General features: G+C 57.1%; 1 protein-coding gene across 3 annotated transcripts in view; it reads left to right on the top strand.

The window, feature by feature from the left end:
- The window catches only part of GSE1 (Gse1 coiled-coil protein), a 395,186-nt gene that overhangs the window by 283,322 nt on the left and 93,254 nt on the right, over positions 1-18,610 (top strand). The window contains exon 1 of one of the 3 annotated variants that reach the window (XM_081511540.1): positions 10,195-11,364. The exons of the other annotated variants lie outside the window; for them this stretch is intronic. Within the exon in view, the coding sequence (XP_081367666.1) occupies positions 11,328-11,364 (37 nt within the window). The 5' untranslated portion in view covers positions 10,195-11,327. Of the gene's footprint in view, positions 1-10,194; positions 11,365-18,610 lie in introns of those variants that run through there. 3 annotated transcript variants of the gene reach the window in all.

The raw sequence follows: 18,610 nt of genomic DNA, 5'->3' as shown, positions 1-18,610 counted from the left end.
GGCCAGCGCTGTGTCCAGAGCAGTCAGGGCAGGAGCAGGCAGCCAAGCGCAGCATCCGGCTGAGAGCAGAGGACCTGGGCAGTGGAAGGAGGCCACAGAGCAGGCCCGTCGGGACACCTGGCTGCCACTCAGCCATCCCCAGCCTGACTGTGCCCTCGCCACCCAGGCTCAGCTCTTGAGCTTGGTCGGGTTGCGTCTCCCCCATATCCCCGCTCTCAGCCTGGCTTCAGACGCCGTCAGTCGTAGGCCACTCGGTGGATGCAGCAGGGCCACGGGCCTGGCCAGAGGGCCCGTGTTCCATGTCTCTGGTGGCAGAGTGGGCCTGAGACCTGTTTCTTTAGAGCCCAGGCCTCACTGGACAGTGATGGGGATCCTCAGGACAGAGCCTCGGGGTGTCCTGTGTGACGAGTCGGGACATGGGACTCGGACATTCAACATGCACGGACTCCGCCGAGGTGACACCCCTGCCACCCTGCCTGTCACCCTTGTGCCCCTGCAGCGACCCTGCCATCTCCAGCTCAGTTTCCCCATCTGTGAAGGGGGTCAGCACTTCTCACTCCCCAGTGCCGAGGAGGAGCTGAACTAGCAGGAAAGATGAGTCAGCGCCACCTGAGTTGTGAAGTTTGGTGCCGTGCTGTCAAGATGCACGTCTCTCCCTCCGGCTGAAGAAGGCGTTATACTGGGTGCAGGGGCCTGGGGAGCTCCGAGTTTGACCAGGGCATCAGCTAGCTCCTGCAGGGAGGAGCAGGGGAGAGACAGCTCTGTGTGTGACTGTGTGTATGTGTGTGTGTGTGTGTGTCTGAGATTTTTTCAAGTTGGGGCTGGGATGTGGGGAGGGTGTGAACCGGCACTCGATCAGCAGGCGAAGGAGGAAAAGCAAGCTGCACGGGGCAGCTTTCTCTTTGGAAACCTGTTCTGTTTCTTAAATGTCAGAGTGAGCAGATGGTGCGTCTGAGTTTTATTAATCATGGGCTCGTGGAGCTGGAAGGCCTGGGGGATCGCTTAGTCCGAGGAGGAGACTGAAGGCCAGAGAAGGCCACAGCTGTCCTGTACCTGCCATGAGGATAGAGCTGCACTCGGACCCGGTGGCCTCTCCTGAGCCCACGTGGCTCCCACTCTATGGGATGAAACAGGTGTAATGCTCCCCCCGCCCCCACCAGGAACAGTCACCCTGCCTCCCAGCACAAAGCTGAAGCAGAGCTGATTCTGGGATCATCCACCCCCACAAACAACCGGAAATCCTGTCTTTGAGACACATGGGTCAGGATTGTGGTCACCAACTGAGAATGTCCTGGCCTCGATGCTCTGTTCAGCATAGCCCAAGCTAGTGACTGCCAGGTGCTGTCAGGAGGGTGATCCTGTGAAGCCCCAGGGGCTGACCACTCAGCGCCTGGGTTGTTGGTGGTTCTGCTGGACCGGCCTCTGTATCATGGTTCATCCAAGCCACACAACTTCTCCCGACCCCAGCTCTTGACTGATGCTGTTTCCTCCCCCGTGGCAGCTGTTGAAACGGACTGGGCACCCGGAAGTTCACCTCCTCACATGATGTTATGAAATTGAAACCACCATTTAAACCCAAGTGGGCAGAATGGCTCTTTTGCCCTGCCTTTCCCAAATACATGCTTCAGCTGTTCCAGTTAGCCATGAGATGGCTCCTGCTGGGTCCACAGTCTTGGTTCTGTGATGATAGTAGAGGAGGGGCTAAATCATACTAGAGTGTAAATGACTGATAGCAGGTACCTTTTATTTCAGGGCAGGATTTATATAAGTCAGAGAGAAAGAGGACTGTGGAGAAAAGGCCACAAGGCTCCGGGGTTGCCCACCTAACATTTTGGTTATTCTCTCCTTTTCTCTGTGTGAACAGTGTGACATCACTGGATTTCTTTCCTTATGACCCTTTTTCCTGAATCCCAAGCTCATCTCTACTTTGGAGCCATTGGTTCTAAGCAGCCTCAGAGAATCGTGTCAGCTGAAAGACCATAGCACCCCCATTCAGGCTCTCTAATTTTGTGTGCTAAAATTGGGGCCAAGAGGGGGGCACTTGTTTGGCCAAGGCCAGTGGTAGTGCCAAGTCTAAAAATCAGATCACTCAGAGTCATGGCTGGATCTTTATGTTTTTTTGGCTGTGCCATGCAGTTTTCAAGATGTTAGTTCCCCGACAAGGGATTGAACCTGGGCCCCCAGCAGTGGGAGCCCGTGAACAACCAGGGAATTCCTGGTTTATACTACATGAATGACTCTCATTCAGGGCAACTTTTGTACCTTGGTGGGAGGGGCTGCAGATTTGGCCATGTCTGGGGATGTTTTCATTGTCACAACTGGGGTGTGCCATTGGCATCCAGGGGGATGCTGCTAAACAGCCTACAGTGCACAGGGTGGCCCCCGCAGGAAGGAATGATCTGGCCCCAAATGTCAGTCAGGTCACATCTACGCTTTGAAAATGGACCAACAGAAGAGCCGTTCTCTAGGGAGACACTCTCTTGTTGGGCACACGTCAGGACTCCCCTGAGTTCAGGCATGACCCATTGGAGGATAAAGAAAGGACAGCTCAGGTCTTGGGGGACACAGTAGAGAGACTGTGGGCAGGGGAGGTGCTGCAGAAGGAGAGGAAGTGGCAGGGTCCCCACACATACACGGTGGGGGGTTTCTTTGCAAAGTAAAGGCAGAAAAGAATAAAAGAGGGGCCAGGGCTCCCCCCGAGAGCCATGCCCAGCATGAGGAGGAGCAAGCACAAAGCTGCCTCTTAAGAACCACATCGTGTCGGCCAGAGGGCTACACCGAGCCTCAGCAGTCAGGCCCAAGGGTAGACAGGCAGATCCATGTGTCATCCGGCGACGGGTAATTACGTCCCGGCAGTGACTCCCTGCCCGGCAGACGCCAGCAGCAGGCAGCGGGAAGGGCTGTTCACAAATGCCTTTTTCCCTCGAACAGGCTCTCGTCTGGTCCCTGGTGGGCAGACACCGGCGGGGAGAAGAAAGCCTTGTCAGCCTGCCCCCGGGCAGCTGAGCGGCACGGCGCCCGGAGCAGGATCTGAGCAGACGGTCACACGGCTGTCGCCCTGTCCACAGAAGGGGCCGCCGCGCCTGACCCCCGCTTGTTCCCTCTGCTCCCCCCTACCCCACCCTGGAGACCTTCCTCCCTGCTTTTCGACAACCACTTGCCAGCCCTGGGCTTGCTGGCTCTGCTTGGAGTTGGACGTTGACAACCAGAGCTGTCTGAGACTAATGATAGACCACCTCCAGAAGAGGCCTGTCTGTAGCCTGGGGCAGGGACAGGTGGGGGTCGCCTCTCAGAGGGGAGCTGTATGGCCCCTGCAGCTCCAGATGCAGCGTCTGTCTGATTTCTCTGGCATCCTCCGTGCGGCCTGCGGCGGGGAAGCACCTTGGCGCCATCACATCACAGCACGGCGGATTTCTTGTAAAGAACTCCCAAAGCCCGAGCTTACCTGGCAGCCCCAACCTGAAGGTCAGGTGCACAGTTCTGTGTGTAGACAGCAGCATGCAGTGTTATCCTGTTTGTCTGCTTGCTTGGCTTTTCATTAAAAAGGGGGTGGGGATTTAAGCCCCTTTGCCAGATCCTGCTAAAGAAAGTTGAGGGGGATTCCAGAGAGAGCAGTTGAACGTACAGGGTCTGTGTTCGAAGCACATTTCCCTCTTATTGGCCGTGTGACCTTGGGCAGGACATTTCTCTGGACCTCAGCTTGTTCATCTGAAAAATGGGAGCAATGATAGATTTACTTTTACTGTGAGGATGACGTGAGAGAACGTATTTAAAGCATCCAGTGCAGTGCTGGTCATTAAGGAAATACCTGTAAAGGAGATGTGTGTAGCACTCCTTATTTGTACGTGTTTATCGCTAACCTTAGCTGCTCTAATGAAGAGGTGCTGAGAGCTAAGTGGTTCTTTGCCTCATGCCCTTTATACACACTCCCCAGTACAAGTTCCACAGTAGAAATTTCTTCATCATGTGCCAACATAATGTATAATCAGTACGGGGGGGGAGGGCAGGCTGGGGCCTCTGCCTCCACAACATTTAGGGGGGTGACGGAGGTGCCTTGTCTTCTATCCCCCCGGGAGCTGACATCATCTGGTGGGCAGGCCTGAAAGGGGAGCACAGAGGCTTTTCTGTGCTGGCCCTGAAGGTGGGGAGTTACTACTTCTACCACGTTCTCGTCACCAGAGTGTGGTCACCTGACCCTACACATCTGCACGGGAGACTGAGAGATGTAGGCTGGGTATGAGCCCAAGAGAAAAGGGAAATGGGTTTGGTGAAAAACTGGGTGCCAGGCTCTCTGTGGTTTGTTGCTGTTGTTACCCCGGGCCTTGTGGGGCCGGCCAGGATGCTCGAGGCGGGCAGAGCCCTCAGTTTACAGGCTGATCGGGCTAGGCTGGCCGGCTGACCATTTCCCGGGCAGATAGCCATCCTCGATGATCTCCAGCAGGCCAGCCTGCTGCCCAAACAGCAGCCAACAAATATGTGTCACCGGTGCGGGAGAGGCAGGAGGGCAGGCAGGTCACTGAGAAGGCCCCCAGCCAACAGAGGTTGAACTTCGGTTTCACGGAGCACAGGCGGCCGTGGAGCACACCTGCCCATGGGCCCGAGACACTTCATCTTCCTCCCAGCCATTGCTGCAGGCCTGCCTGAAAGAGTGACCTAGCTGGCCCTGGGCCTGCACTGTCCAGCCTTGGACACAGCCCAGGGCCTCCCCTGCTTGGCAGGACAAGAGGGCATTCCATTTTCACAGAATTGACAAGATGTGTGAGTGTGGCTGCTGTAACAAAGTACCCCGAACTGGGTGGCTTGAAGCCTCAGAGATGTGTTATCTCCCAGTTCCGGAGGCCAGAAATCTGAAATTGAGGTGTCAGGAGGGCCACTGTGCTCTCAGGGAGGGCGCCCCCTGCCTCTTCCAGCTCCTGTGGCTCCAGCCATTTCTCAGCCTGTGGCGGCGTCCCTCCAGCCTCTGCCTCTGTCTTCACAGGGCCTCTTGCCGTGTGTGTCTTCTCTTGTGTCTGCTTGTCTTTCTGGATGCTGGCCGTTGGGTTTAGGGCCAGCCCCAGTGATTCAGAATGATCTCAACTCAGGATCATGAACTTAATGACACCCGCACAGACTCCTTTTTCAATTAAGGTCAGATTCATGGTTGCAAGTGGACGTATATATCGGCAGGACACCGTTGAGCCCATCACACGGGCCGATGGAGGAGGCCGTGGGGGACCCGGTTAGACCCCTGAGAGGGGACAGCACTCCGTGGGTGGGGAGCCTAGAGTCATGGGGTAGAGGAAAGCAAAAGTAAGCATGCCAGGCCGAGATGGAAACAAAACCTGCAGACGTGACCTTGACGGGCTGGAAGTTATTGTTTTCTCTTCCAGCCTCAGACTTGTTTCTCTTGAGACCAAACTTTCACACTTGTTCACTCACCTAAGGAACAGACTGGACGGAGGGAGTCAGTGGGTGTGTCCACACCCTGGGTACCCTTGGGTGAGTGACTTCACCTCTTGGGGCCTCAGTGTGCTCATATACAGATTCGGGTGATGGTTACTCTGGGTCTGCGCTCCCAGATTACATAACACCTTAGCAAAGCACACAGCAGGGCAGTCCTGGGTGTCCCGAGGCCTGTCTGTGGTTAACTGCTATTACTCAAAACAGTAATTTCCAGCTCTCTTTATGGAGTCCTTACTCTGTGCCAGGCACCAGAGTGGTTACCAGCTGCATCTTCCTAGATTGCCAGGGGTGATTTCATCCCATTTTCCAGGTGAAGCAACTGAGGCTCAAAGGGTAACATCACTGCCTGAGGGCACACACGGTGGGTAGGGCCCAGCTGGAATTTGAACTCTGGTCTGTCCAACTCCAAGCTGACGCTTATGGACATGGACTGTGGAACCAGCTCAGCCTCAAACCCCAGCTCTGCCACTTCCTGGCTGTGTGTCCTTTGATGAGACACTTGACCTCTCTGGGCCTCATCTAGAAAATGAAACTCTTAAGGGTGACCTTGAACACGGTTGTCATGAGGATCCAATGAATTATCCATGAAAAGCGCTTAGAACAGCACCTGGCACTGACCGAGTGCTCAGGAAATGTCAGCTGGCGTGATTATTGCAGGGAGGGAATTGGGAGTGGGGGAGAGCAGGCAGACCAGAGGGGCATTTCAGGTGAGCACCATGGCCTCCCCTCACCTCCCTTCCCTGGAGTCCCTGGAGAGCAGTGCCCCCTCCAGAAGGCGAGGTCGCAGCCTGGCCTGGGCGGCCATGGAGTGCCAGTGGGCAGACAGAGGCCGTGAGCCCTGCCCGGGAGCCGGACACCCCACCAGCTGTGGCGTGCCCCAGACCCCTCTGTGGCCTCAGTGTTCTCAGCATGTGCTGGGAGTTATCTTTACCGCATTCAGCTGACTTGGCCAGCGAGGCTGTCTGCTCTGCGGCAGCCGCCACCCCACTAGAGGGAGTCTGGGGTCCCTCTGTTTGAAGGTGCAGCTAGAGATAGTGGTAAGGAGGGCACCCCCACATCTTTGGTGGCCGGAGGAGGGGGTGTGTCTGGTGGAGTCGGTGCCGCCTCCAAGAAGCAGCCAGCCCCATCGAGGGATGAAGCGCTTTTCTTTTCTTTCCGCTGGGCCCAGGGCACACCTGAAGCTTCCCTCTGACCCCAAGTGGGCTGGCCGTGTGGACGGATTTACCTTGTGGTGGCCCCAACTGTAAAAAGGGGAGCCTGGTGGCTCAGCCTGCACTGACTGCGGCCTCTTTTCTATAAACGCTTGACTCTTGCGCAGAGGTGAGCTGGGATAGCAGCAGAAGAGGCCCCAAGAGAGAAGAGGGGTTGAGACAGGCCCCCATCCTTGCAGAGAATCCTGCAGAGCTAAGGTCCCCAGAAGAAGGGGGTCATTCTCACCTGGGCACCTGGCAGCTGGTCCAGGTGTGGCCCAGACAGGCCGCCCCTCCCACCGCCCAGCCAGGCCATAGGCACCATCCAAGGAGGGGTGAGTCCCTTGGAGATGAATGGTCTTAGTGATGGGTTCCAGAAAACGACAGCCAAGCCACAAGGGCCGGTGGGAAAGGGAAGAGCCTTCCAGCTCCCCGTTCAGCCCCATTATGGCAAACAACCGAGCCATTCAGTGGAGAGGCCGCCCGTTAAGCGGGCTGCTTGGCATGGCGGGGGTTGCTTTATATTTTTCAGCTGTTTTGGCATCAGGTTGGGAGCTGTGGTGCAGCCACCCTCCCATGGTAGATCTCATATTTTCCTCCCTTACAAACGTCCCTGTCACCAGGAAGTGTCACTCATCCATTTTGAGCCACCCAGGCCCAGGGCCAAGGGAGGCTGAGGGTATCACTAGAATCTTACAGCTTACCTCCTGCCCCAGGGAGTGGCTAAGAGCAATTAGGGCTTGGCCCTAGCATTTTGAGATAGTCTGATGCAGGAATTCAAATACTTATTGGGGTGGGGGGAGATGTTTGCCTTCTGACCCCGAAGCAGAAATAAGCTGTGCAGGCCCACGGAGGGCGGGAGGGTCTCCTCTTCTGCTCACCCACCACCGGTGGGAGCCAGGCCAGGGAGCTCTCCAAGTCTCCAGCACGCCTCTCCCTCCCACCATCTCAGTCTCTGTGGGCCCTGGAGTGGCTGTCTCCAAGGGGTCTTGCATAGAAGCCAGGCCCTTAGAACTCAAGACGGGAGAACCCGGGTGCCACCCCCAAGTCTGGGAGCATTCTCCACAGGTAGCTCCCAGAAAGCAGGCTTCTCTCTGGCACCCTCTTCTCCACTTTAGCAGGGGAGCGGGGCGCCCAGCAGATTGGGGGAGCATCCCTGCCTCTGTACCCTGCCTGTGATTGGCCCATAATTACACGTTTATTGCTGGTACCGCTATTGTGTAATGACATGTTTGCAAATTAATTTTTATGGCTCCTGCCATTAGCATATACAGTAGAGGAAGGTTTAGTATTAATTACTACTGTTGTTCGTGTAATCCTGGAGAATTAAAAACCAATAAAAAAATGACAATAGAAACTGATAGTTTAGGGTCTTTGAAAAATAGTTTTATTTCTTTCTCTCCCTCCAAGTAAAATCAGAGATTTTCCGAGCTTATGAGGGGTCATGGGGGTGGGCAGCAGCTTGACTGGGCTGTTTCATGCGCGCCTTGGTGCCCCCCATTCCCAGAGGGGCGCAGATGATCAAGTATGCGCCTGACACACGGGTGGGAGGCGAAAGCGGGGACTGAAGCGGAGGCCGGGCAGGGGTCGGGCGGGCAGGTGCTGGACCCGACCCCGCCGGGTCCAGGCCTTGTCTCCCTCGCGGGGCCGCCGGCGGCGGCGGGCGCAGGGGGAGGCGCGGGGGAGCACGAAGAGCGCCGCCACGCAGCCCCGGAAACAAAGGGCCGCCGCTGCCGAGGGCCGGGCGCGACCTCTCGGGTCAGCGCGGGGCGGAGCGGCCAGATGCTGGCGGCGGGCGCCGGCGGCCCCGCGCGGCCGGTTTCCTCCAGGTCAGCAGCCCCGGCGCCCTACCGGGTGCCCGCGCGAGCCCGGCCGCCGGCGGGGTGGGGGGCGGGGCGCCGCGGTGGGGGGGTGGGGGGACGCCACGGGGACTGGGGGGCTCAAAGAGGGTCCTCGCACCCCCGGCGGCCCAGCCGGCGGAGAAGGTAGCCGCAGCGCACTGCACCCACTCAGCCGTTGGCGGCGGCGGGGAGGAGCGCCACCCCTCCCTCGGCCGCCTGCGCTCCGCCCAGCCCATTTAAGATTTTCTGGCGGGGTGGGCGTAGTGGTGGGGGCGAGTTGCAGAGAGGGGTCAGAAGGCACACGGGGTCCGCCCACCTCCTCCAGTTCGCCCTTAGGAGCCCTTCTCTAGAGGATCATATTCCGGGAGTCCAATTGTCACACTAAGCCACCGCGTTTAGCGGGGACCAGGGGTGGGGGGGCGGGGAGCTGCCGCTGGGGACCCTTGATTTACGCAGCGGCTGGAAAGCGTTGGCAGGAACCCAAGCCTGTCGTGACCCGCAGTGGCCCACCAGTGCGTACCTGCATGCTCAGGTCCGTTCCTAAAACCAAGGTGATTGTATCTAGGGTCAAAAGGTGACCCCTTAGTGTTACCAAGTCGCGATTCCGGTTGACAGTGCCACGGAGGGGGGCCTTCAGAAGGTAAAAGGGCTTGAAAATAAATTGTCACATCAAGAGGCGGCTTTGCGGCATGCGTTTAAGTGTATGTGTTGAGGGCGGGGGGCGTGGGTAAATGGATCCTGTCTCTTTAAAAGAGCTGGGCTGGACAATGAGCACACAGGATGTGGTTTGGCGGCAGGGTTTTTTCCCCTTCGATTTGGGGAATTATCACATGGGGCCTTCTTGTGCTGGTGTGAAAGGGAGGCGGGTGGGGAGGAGGGATACAGGCTCCACACTCACTCACACACACTCTGTGCAGTTGGTCGTTTTCTTAAACCAAATTAGCCAGGGCTCTCGTTACTATGGTGCAGCCGGGGCTTGCAGAATCCCAGTAATAGCATTTATTAGGTCTATTTGCCTGGAAGCATGCCTTGCCGGATCCGATAATGCACCAGTGCAGGGCGAGTGTGGGAGATGGTATCAAGCATTTGATTACACTTGCAACAGGGATTTTTAAGGGGTGGGGGTGAAGGGTGAGAGGTAAAGGAGAGAAAGGAGCCACTGGCCTTAGGAGCTCAGCCCAGGTCGGGCCGGTGTATTTCCGCAGCCCCGTGTGGGTTTCACAAAAGGCGGGCCCGAGCTCCCGGGACACAATTTGGGGATCCTCCTCCCAGGCCCCAGCGGCGGGTGAACTCCCCGCTCCTGCAGCTGTCAGAGTTGGTGGGGAGGACGGGCGGGCGGGCGGGCGGCCAGAGCGCGGAGTTGGGCAGCCGGAGGGGGGACCGGCGGCGCCCGCAGCCGCCCACAGTTTGCAAGCCCCCGCTTTGGGGAAGAGGGGAGCACCTCGCCGTCAGCAGCAGCACCCTCCCCGCGTTTGGAGAGGGAAGCCCAGATCTCTGCGCCCCGATCCCGGTTCGCATGGATCTGCTGCCCGGCGCGGCAACCGCCGCGCGGGGGGAAGCTCGCAAGTGAAACTATTATTATCGCCCTGCGGAGCCAGGAGCTCTCGGAAGATGCCGCGTAGAGACGGAAGGAGCCGCCGCCGCCGCGCCCCTACCCTTTCGCTTTCATTAGGGGAGACAAATCTGCTGTCAGGCAGCCAGCTTTCCAATTTACCGATAATGATTCTTGCATGAAAATTGATCGAGGGCTCTCCACCGCCGCGCGCTCTCGCCTGCCCGCTCTCCTTCCTCCTGCTCCTTCGGCCCGGGCGCCCGAGCCCCCGCGAGTTCTTTCTCCTCCTTCCCCCAGCCCTGCTCTCTGAGTCAGTGGTGGGACGCCGGGCCAGGGAGATAACCCCCCTCAAAAAAGAAGGGAGGGGTGTTGGTGGCGAGGGGGAAGGGGAACCGGCTCCTCGGCCTGCTTTCTCCTGCCCGAGACTTGTTTGCAGTCGCTGCCTTCTTTTATTTACGAGAAGAAATCTCCCCCTCGGTACTTCTTGGCTGTTTGGGTATTAATTTTCTCCTCTCTCCTCCCCGTTCGCCCCCTCCTCGTCTCCACCCCCACCCCCACCCCGCCCCTCCTCACCCAGTAGCTAAGGGGAAACGAAAACAAAGCCGATTTCTCCTTGGCAACAAGAGATACCCCCCTCCTGCCACCCCCCCCTTCCTTTTTCCTTCTGGTACTGAACGTGAAACCCTGTTGGAAACAGGTCCCTTGACCCTCGCCCTTGACATTCAAATGGCTGAATGGAGGAGAGATTGCTACTCGCACGTCTTGGGGGCTGCTTCTCTCTCTCTCTCTCTTTTTTCTTTCAAATGAGTAATCCCTGAGGTTCTTAACCCCCCAATTTCCTCACCCTCACCTCCCCCCTTTATTTTTCTCGCGCTCCTCTCCTCTCTCCCGCCTGCTTCCCTCCGCCGTGCGCCCCCCTCCTTCTTTTATTTGCATCTCAAGTCCAAAAGGCAGAAAATACACACGCGGCGAAGACACCGGGCAGCCGTGGAGGCTCCGGCCCGTCCTTGGTCGTCAATTACCTCATTGTGGATCTGCCAGGGCCAAGGTGGCCGAAACTGCCGGGTCGCTGGCCGGAGAGAGAGGCTTTTGATCATTTTAGGAAGGAAAAAAACAAACAAACAACTGATCCCCCCCCGCCCCCCGCCGCAGTCGGAATCGCTCTTCTGGCTTTATTTTATTGTTTTGGACATTTTTGAGCGCCGTGGCTCGGACGGCGCTTTTTGTCTCTTCGCTGGGTTTTAATATTTTTTTTTTCCTTCTTCATCCCTCTCTGGCCACTATGGAATTCTAATCTGAATCATGTTTGGATTGAAGCCGCCTCTGTATTACTTACCAGGTAAGCGAGCTCTGTGCGCCTCCCCGGGTCCCGCACGGCGCCGGCGCGCCCCGGACCCCCACCCTAACCTACCCCTACCCAGCGCCCCCCCTACCCCGGCCTGGGTCGGGGCGATGGGTCCGCCGAGCTTCCAGCAGACCGGCGAGAGCGCGCGGCCCCGGCTGCTCCCGCTGCGGTCCAGCCGGCGGTGTGTGCGCTACGTGAGGCGGGGAGCGCCCACCCGGCTCGCCGCCCCCGCCGCACCGCCGCCGGGGGTAGCGCGTTTCGCTCCTTTTGTCTGCCCGGAGCCGGCTCCGTGGTGGCGGCGCAGCGAGCGGCCGGGGCACTGAAGCCTTCCAAGGTGAATTTAGCACCGGGTGTGAAGTTACTTTCCTGCAGGCCGCCCCGATCGGGTAGCATGCGTTCCCCCCCCGCCCCCCGCCCCCCGCCAGCCCCCAGTCCTGGGGCTTATTTTCCTCTGCCTCCAGCCAGCCCCTTGCACAGTCTCCGCGCGAGCGTGGCGCGCCCGCCCCCACCCCCACCCCCTTCCCGCCTGGGATTCCCTGGAAGGTTTTGTGCCTGCCGAGGTCGAAGGAGGGGGCCGGGGAAGCTCTGGAGGGTGGCTGGCGTGGCTTCCTGTTTCCCTAACCTTCCTGCGCGCTGACAGCAGCCTGCCCTGTAACTTTCTGTTTCGGGGCAAGTCGCACTTGCAGCCCAAAGGAGAGGGGAGGGGGTGACAGCAGGAGGTTTGGGGAGCCCCTCTTGTGTTCACCTTATTTGGACTTTGAAACCTTAAAAATAATTACATGTAGGCTAAAGGGAAGCAGGCGAGCCAGGGTTCCTGGTGAAGGAGGCAGCAACCTTGGTGATTCCTGGGGTCCCGCTGGCGGACTGTCACCCCCTTCCAGGGTCCCCTCCGGTCGGGAGCAACTCACCAAGCCTGCCCCAGGCAGGCCACGTGACCCGCAGGTCAGGAAGGCTGGTTCTAGGAATGAGCTGTTTTTATTTCCCCCTCCTTCCTTTGAGAGTATTATCTTCCCTGGGCGTTGTCACACAGTTCCTATGAAGTTGGGGCATCCAAGGATTTGGGGGGGATGGGGGCGTGTAAGGAGGAGAGGGGACTTCTCATGTTTCTGGGCTTCTCACCTTGGGGCTTTTAACATTCTGCAGAGGAGGCTGCCAGTGGAGGTTTACTTCTGAACTGCTTTGCTGGCAAATAGGTACATGTGGCCGGCTGGGGGGTGGGGTGGGTTATTCTTCTGTTCAGAGGCCCCTGTCACCTTGGCTGTAGCTCCCGCAGCTCTCCCGGATCCCCCTGGGAGGGGCGTGAGGGGAGGGGGTGGGCCCGGGGCAGGACCCAGCTCTTGAAGAGCTGAGCCAGGGCAAACATCTTCACCCAGTCAGTAGAGTAGGGGGAGGCTGGAAGAGGAAAACAGTGGGAAGGACTTCTCAGTTCTGTGTGAAAGCTGCCCGTTTACTCTTCCTGAGTCTCTTTGTGGCTGGTTTGGGTCCCTTCCCCGGAGTTGCCAAGGTCCGTGTCTCTTGCTTGATGTCTCCACCGTTTTCGCAGGAAGCATGTTTCTCAGGATCTGCACTGCCTTCTGTCTCTTTTCCTTCACAGCCCGAGATGCAAACCCAGCACTTCTCTTACCTCTGCACTGCACTTACCAGATCAGGTCCAAATTAGAACCAGAATCCCCAGTTTATAAAAGGGTGCTGGGCCCAGTCCTTGGGCTCAGAGCCCGCTCCCCCAGGCTCCCCCATAGGAAGACCCCCGGGTGGCTGAGAGCGGTGCCAAGGCCCTTTGAACCCGAGCTCTGGCTGGCGGCTCCCAGTGGCCTCCCCCCACCCCCTTTGTACCTCCTGCGCCACCCCCAGAGCTGTGTCTTGCCTTTTAGACATTCACTACACGTTTGTGGCAAGAATGAATCTTCTTAAGTACAGGGTGTCTTTAAAGCACAGGTGTTTGTAATCTACACCCCACTTCACCTGCCATTGGGTGGCTGCTGGCACATATTTATTCATCAGGTGACCGATTTTCTATTTACACTGGGAGCCTCGGAGAGAAAAGGAGGAAGTGTCAGGCTAGGAAATCCAGAGCAATTAAGAGAAATGAGTTGTGGCTGGTGTGAAGCCCTGAGCAGCAGAGTGTGAGGGCTGCAGGTCGGGACCCCAGGGAGGTTAGGGCACACGTCCTCTGGGTCTGTGGAGGAAGGCATGTTCTCCACTCGAGTTTTCCTTTTTTTTTTTCAGTTTCCTCACCAGGGTTTGCACTTTATAATTTCGCCATCACAGTGTAGAGGCTTCACTGAGAAGAACCGTGGTCCAGTGGCTTTGCTTCCCTGGGCTTCAGTCAGCTCATCTCAGAGTAGCAGACAGAATTGTAAAAGGAGTGACCTGGTTCTTGGCATTGGCCTCAGGCTCCCTTAGACGTGCTTTGCCAGCATCTGTCCTGTAAATCTGACTCCAACCCCTGAGATGAGTGCTGGTGTCTGCCCATTTCACAGATGAGGAAGATGAGACTCAGAGGCACTAGCAGCTTACACAGCTGGGAATGGAGGAGCTGGGCTGCAGAGCTGGCCACCGCCCACCCCGCTGGCCCAGGCTGGAGGGGCCTGAGCTGGGCCAGCCCGGCGTGCTCCGGAGCCTCTGGGACCCTGTTCTTCCCCATGGCCAGATCCCATCACAGTGTCTGTAACCGCAGAGAGCGGGGACCCAGAACCTGCCATCCAGCTATTCCCTGGGACGCGAGGTTGTGGGGGGGGCAGTTCATTCCCAGTCAGGCTGGCATCAGGCGAGGCTCCTCCTGTTTGCTAAGACTGAGGTTGAGCAGCAGCGTAGGTTTGAAGTTCTCTGCCTCTCCCGAGCTGTGACTTCGGCAGGCGACTTGAGCTCTCTGGGCCTTGATTTTACCATCTGTGAAATGGGATCCCTACTTGGGTGTCCCTCAGTGTCAGTGTAAGGCAGGGGTCAGCCCTCTGTGGCCCACTGCTTGACTTGGTGAGTAACATTTTCCTGGCACTCAGCCAGGCCCGTTTCTCCGTGTATTATCTGTGGCAGCTTTCCCGTTCCAGCAGCAAAATGGACTTGCTGGGACAAGGCTGGTCAAGCCTAACATGCATTATCTGGCCCTTGCAGGGGAAGTGTGCTGACATCTGGTGTAAGGGATTAAGCGAGGGAATCTTTGTGAGACACCGAGGACAGTGCCTGGGGTGATGTTCACATGGAGAAGTGACAGCTATGATAATAATTATTATTAAGGTGGAATTATTTGCAGAAAATCACAAGGGCCTCTTAACAGTTCTGGACTTGAACTCAGATCTCAGGCCCCTTGTGCCCCATGATGCAGTGCCTGGCCTCTGGTACTCATTCACTGTTGTTGGGTTTGGTGTCCAGCAGGATACCTCCTATGCCACGAGGAGGTGGCACAGGCATATGTAAAGGGAGCTGGGGGTGGCGGACGGGTGTGTGGAGTCTCTAATACTTCTCAAGATTCCCTTCTGTGTGCCCGCGTGCCCAGTTACCCCCTTTCCTGAGCTTCATCAGACTGCAAGCTCCACGCACTGTTCTCCAGACTGTGTGTTTCTTTCCTGCCCGACTCAGCGCCAGAGTGATAATAACAGGGATGAAAATAATCAGGATGAAGGGGTGGCAGCAGCCACGTCTTCTCTGGTGTGCGTTCCGTACCAGCTGTGATGTTAACATACTCCCATTTGCCAGCTGAAGAGACTGAGGCATGGGAGGTGGAGGCTGCGAGGGCAGGAAATGGTGCAGCCTGGCTTTGACCCCAGCAGCTTGGCTCCAGAGTCCCTGCTTAATAAATATTTGTTGAACGAGCGAGGGAGGGAATTGGCCGTTGGTGTTGGCGGTGGCGCCCTGCCGGCCCCTTATCTTGTTCCTGGAGTTCGCGGAGGGGGGACTCCTCGGCTGTCAGCTGCCCCCACCCCGGCCTGTGCTGAACTCTGGGTGACCCTGGCTTCCCCTGGGGACCTCCTGTCCACTGCTGGGAAGGACACTCCAGGTTCTCCAGTGAGGAAACTGAGGCCCAGAGAGGCCTGGGGCTTGGCCCAAAGCAACACAGCCTGCTCTCAGAGAATCCGGGTCTCCCCAGAACATTTTCCCTTCCCCCAGCACCCCCCACCCACCCCCGAATTCCTTGATGGCTCAGTGGGTAAAGAATCCGCTTGGCAATGCAGGAGGTCCAGGAGATATGCATTCAATCCCTGGGTCGGGAAGCGCCCCTGGAGAAGGAAATCACAACCCAGCTCCAGTATTCTTGCCCGAAAAATCCCATGAACAGAAGAGCCTGGTGGGCTACAGTCCATGGGGTTGCAAAGGGTCAGACATGACTGAGGACTGAGCATAGCGGCCCCCCAAGGGTCAGTGGGCCTGGGCCCCTCTCTGCACCTCCTTTGAGAGGCTTGCAAACGATGGGCGATGGGCTTCCCCTGCTGGGAGTGGCGGTGCCCGAGAAAAGGGACTCTTGGCCCAAGTGGGCTGTGGGGAGCTGCCTGGTTTTCTTTTTCACCGCCCTCAGCCTGCTTCCAGAAGGCCCCAGGCTGCCACTGGCCTGGGTCTGCTCACCTGGTTTGTGGGAGGCGGTGGGGGTGAGGGCTGGCCAGAGCTATGGGCCCCCAGCTGCCCGATCCTGGGGGGCCCCTCAGGAGCTGTAACTGGGGGGTGTCCGCCGTTGGCAGCTGTGACAGAGCTCAGGCCCAGCTCTGGCTTGTCGAGAGCTGGTCGTGGGAAGCGCGGGGTCATGAGCAAGCCCAGGGCTTTCGGGCAGCTCTGGAACACCCGAAGCCTCTTCTGGGGGCAGGTTGGGCCTAATGGGATCTGAGTCAGATAAAAGGACAACATTGCTATTTCAGTGGTGATTGAGAAAGCTGCTTATTTACAGCTCAGAAACTCAGCAGGGACAGGCGTTTCAGCTCCCATCTAGCACTTTCCAGGCAGTCACTAATTAATCTTCCGATACCCCTGGGAAGTGGGGAGGGGCTGCCACATTTCCATCTGTCGGCTTTCGGGCGGGGGGGGGGGGGGGCCTTTTGTCCCAGCTGCGGCCCAGCCCTTCTCTGAGGGGCCTGGTCTGATTCCCACCCCCCACCCCCGCCCCTGCTCAATTTGGTTCTCATTAAGCCTTTTTCTTGCCTTAAACGTGTTACTTTTACTCCATGGGTGGGAATCTGATACAACCCCTTTGGAGACCCTCTTGCTTCTTATCTTCTTGGCTCTCGGAGTCAGGAGAGGTTCCTTTTATGCTCTGGGAGCAGACAGTCATTATGATACCTGGATCCCTACCCTAGGATAGGGTAGGGGCAGAGGCTGGGAGGGTTTACTTCCTTCTGTGCAGGAGGCAGAGGAGAGCTGGAGGGTAGCTGGCCAGGGCCACCCAGCTCCCAGAGACACAGCCAGCCATGGGATGAAGTGTCTGGACCTGGACGTCTGTTCCAAGTCCAGGGCTCCATGTCATTTGGACACTGACCTATGTGAATGGAGCAGTCCTACCATGCAGCCTTCTTTTTAAGGGTGAATGTGCATGGGCCTCTCTGGTCATCTGGTCTACCCCACACTTTGCAGCTAAGAACCTGAATGTCAGAAGACCTTGAGGGACCTGTTGACTTCTAATTCTTAGATTTTTGGTGAGATTGAATTGGTAGACATGGACTACATGAACTCTTCATCTACTTGGGAATGTCTTAGCATACTGTAGTTTGCAGGGGGAAAAAAAAGTCAGGCTTTAATAGTCCCTCCAATAGCCTTTCCCAAAGGACAGTGGCCTCAGCTCTTATGGGGTCCTCAGCAAAGCGGTTCTGCATCCATACTTGGAACTGTCGCTCCTTGATGGTCTAGCTACACAATCAAAAATTTTGAAGCCATTTGGGCAGATGAGGGGCGTATATTAGAAAGGAAGAGGGAATTTGGGGGTGAGGGAATAAAAATAGATGCAGTGCTTTTTTTTTTTAAGAGCTCCATATAGATTTAAAGTCCTTTTGTTAATTTAGGAACATAAAACTGTGTGATGTATAGCTTAGTTTGCTCGTAAAATTACTAAGTGTGGCATATTTAGAGCTGTGAAAGCTTGGGGTAAGAGGGAAAAAAATCAGTGAGAATTTTTTTTACAAGTCTTTAGGGGGAAATGCATTTTTCTGGCTTGTTCCCACCAATGCCAGGCCTTCCACTGCTCAGGCTGGGTTGATGGTTGCCCTCACGCCAGATTACAGCTGAGGCCAGTGCTTACCTGGGGTGTTAATCTGGGCCCAGGTCTCGCCCTTAGTGCCCAAGTCCAGGCCCCTAGCAGAAGTCCACAACCTTGAAGAATCAGGGCCTCCTCTGTCTTTTCTCCCGCTCCTCCCGAGGCAGACAGGAAGCGCCCTCTGACCAGGCCTGGACTGCCGCCCAGTGGGCATCTGTCCACTTGCTTAATGGCCCGCGGGGTTGAAGAGTCACAGAAGGGACTTCAGAGGGGACTCAGAAGGGACCTCAGAGGTCAGATGGCCTAACCCCTCCCTTCTCGCCATTTGGTGGTCTCTGAGGGTCAGCCCCGCCATGCCACCGTGGGTTATTAGAATGTTGCTTTTCACACGGAACACACGTGCGTCTGACCTAGTTCTGTCCTCCAGGGACACTGGATCAGTCTGTTGCTGTTTAGTCGCTAAGTTGTGTCACCCCATGGACCGTAACCTACCAGGCCCCTCTGTCCGTGGGATTCTCCAGGCAAGAATACTGGAGTGGGTTGCCATTTCCTCCTCCAGGGGATCTTCCCAACCCAGGGATCAAACTCGCGTCGCTTGCATTGGTAGGCAGGTTCTTTACCACTGAGCCACCTGGAAACCAGTCTGTCCCCACCTAAAGATCACCATCTGAGCTGGGCTAGTACTGGGCCCGGTGTGGAACCCCCAGGGACAGCGAAGGAGTCTGTGTCTCATTCTCGTGTTGCTTTAGGATGAGCAAGGGAGTGAGATGAGTGAGGACAGAATGCTCTGGAAACTCCCAGGATCCATTACCCTGGTGGAGGAAGTGACTCCGCGGAGGACGCTGGTGTTGGAGGCAGGCCTTCGAAGTGGTGTGTGCCAAAGGGGTGAGGCTTGGTGGAAGGAGGCTAATACAGTGAAGAGGGATGAATAAGAATAGGGAAGCCAGACTACCCCGGTGGTCCAGTGGTTAAGAATCCAGCTGCTTAATGCAAGGGACAGGGGTTTCTATCTCTGGTCTGGGAACTAAGATCCCACATGCTGCGGGGCAACTGCTGAAGTCTGCATGCCCT

The sequence above is a fragment of the Giraffa tippelskirchi genome, chromosome 7 (assembly GCF_054371585.1).
Source record: "Giraffa tippelskirchi isolate mGirTip1 chromosome 7, T2T-mGirTip1v1.2.pri, whole genome shotgun sequence".
Lineage (NCBI taxonomy): Eukaryota > Metazoa > Chordata > Mammalia > Artiodactyla > Giraffidae > Giraffa > Giraffa tippelskirchi.
Note: the sequence above shows the minus strand (reverse complement) of the source record. Positions and strands in the feature narration are given on the sequence as shown.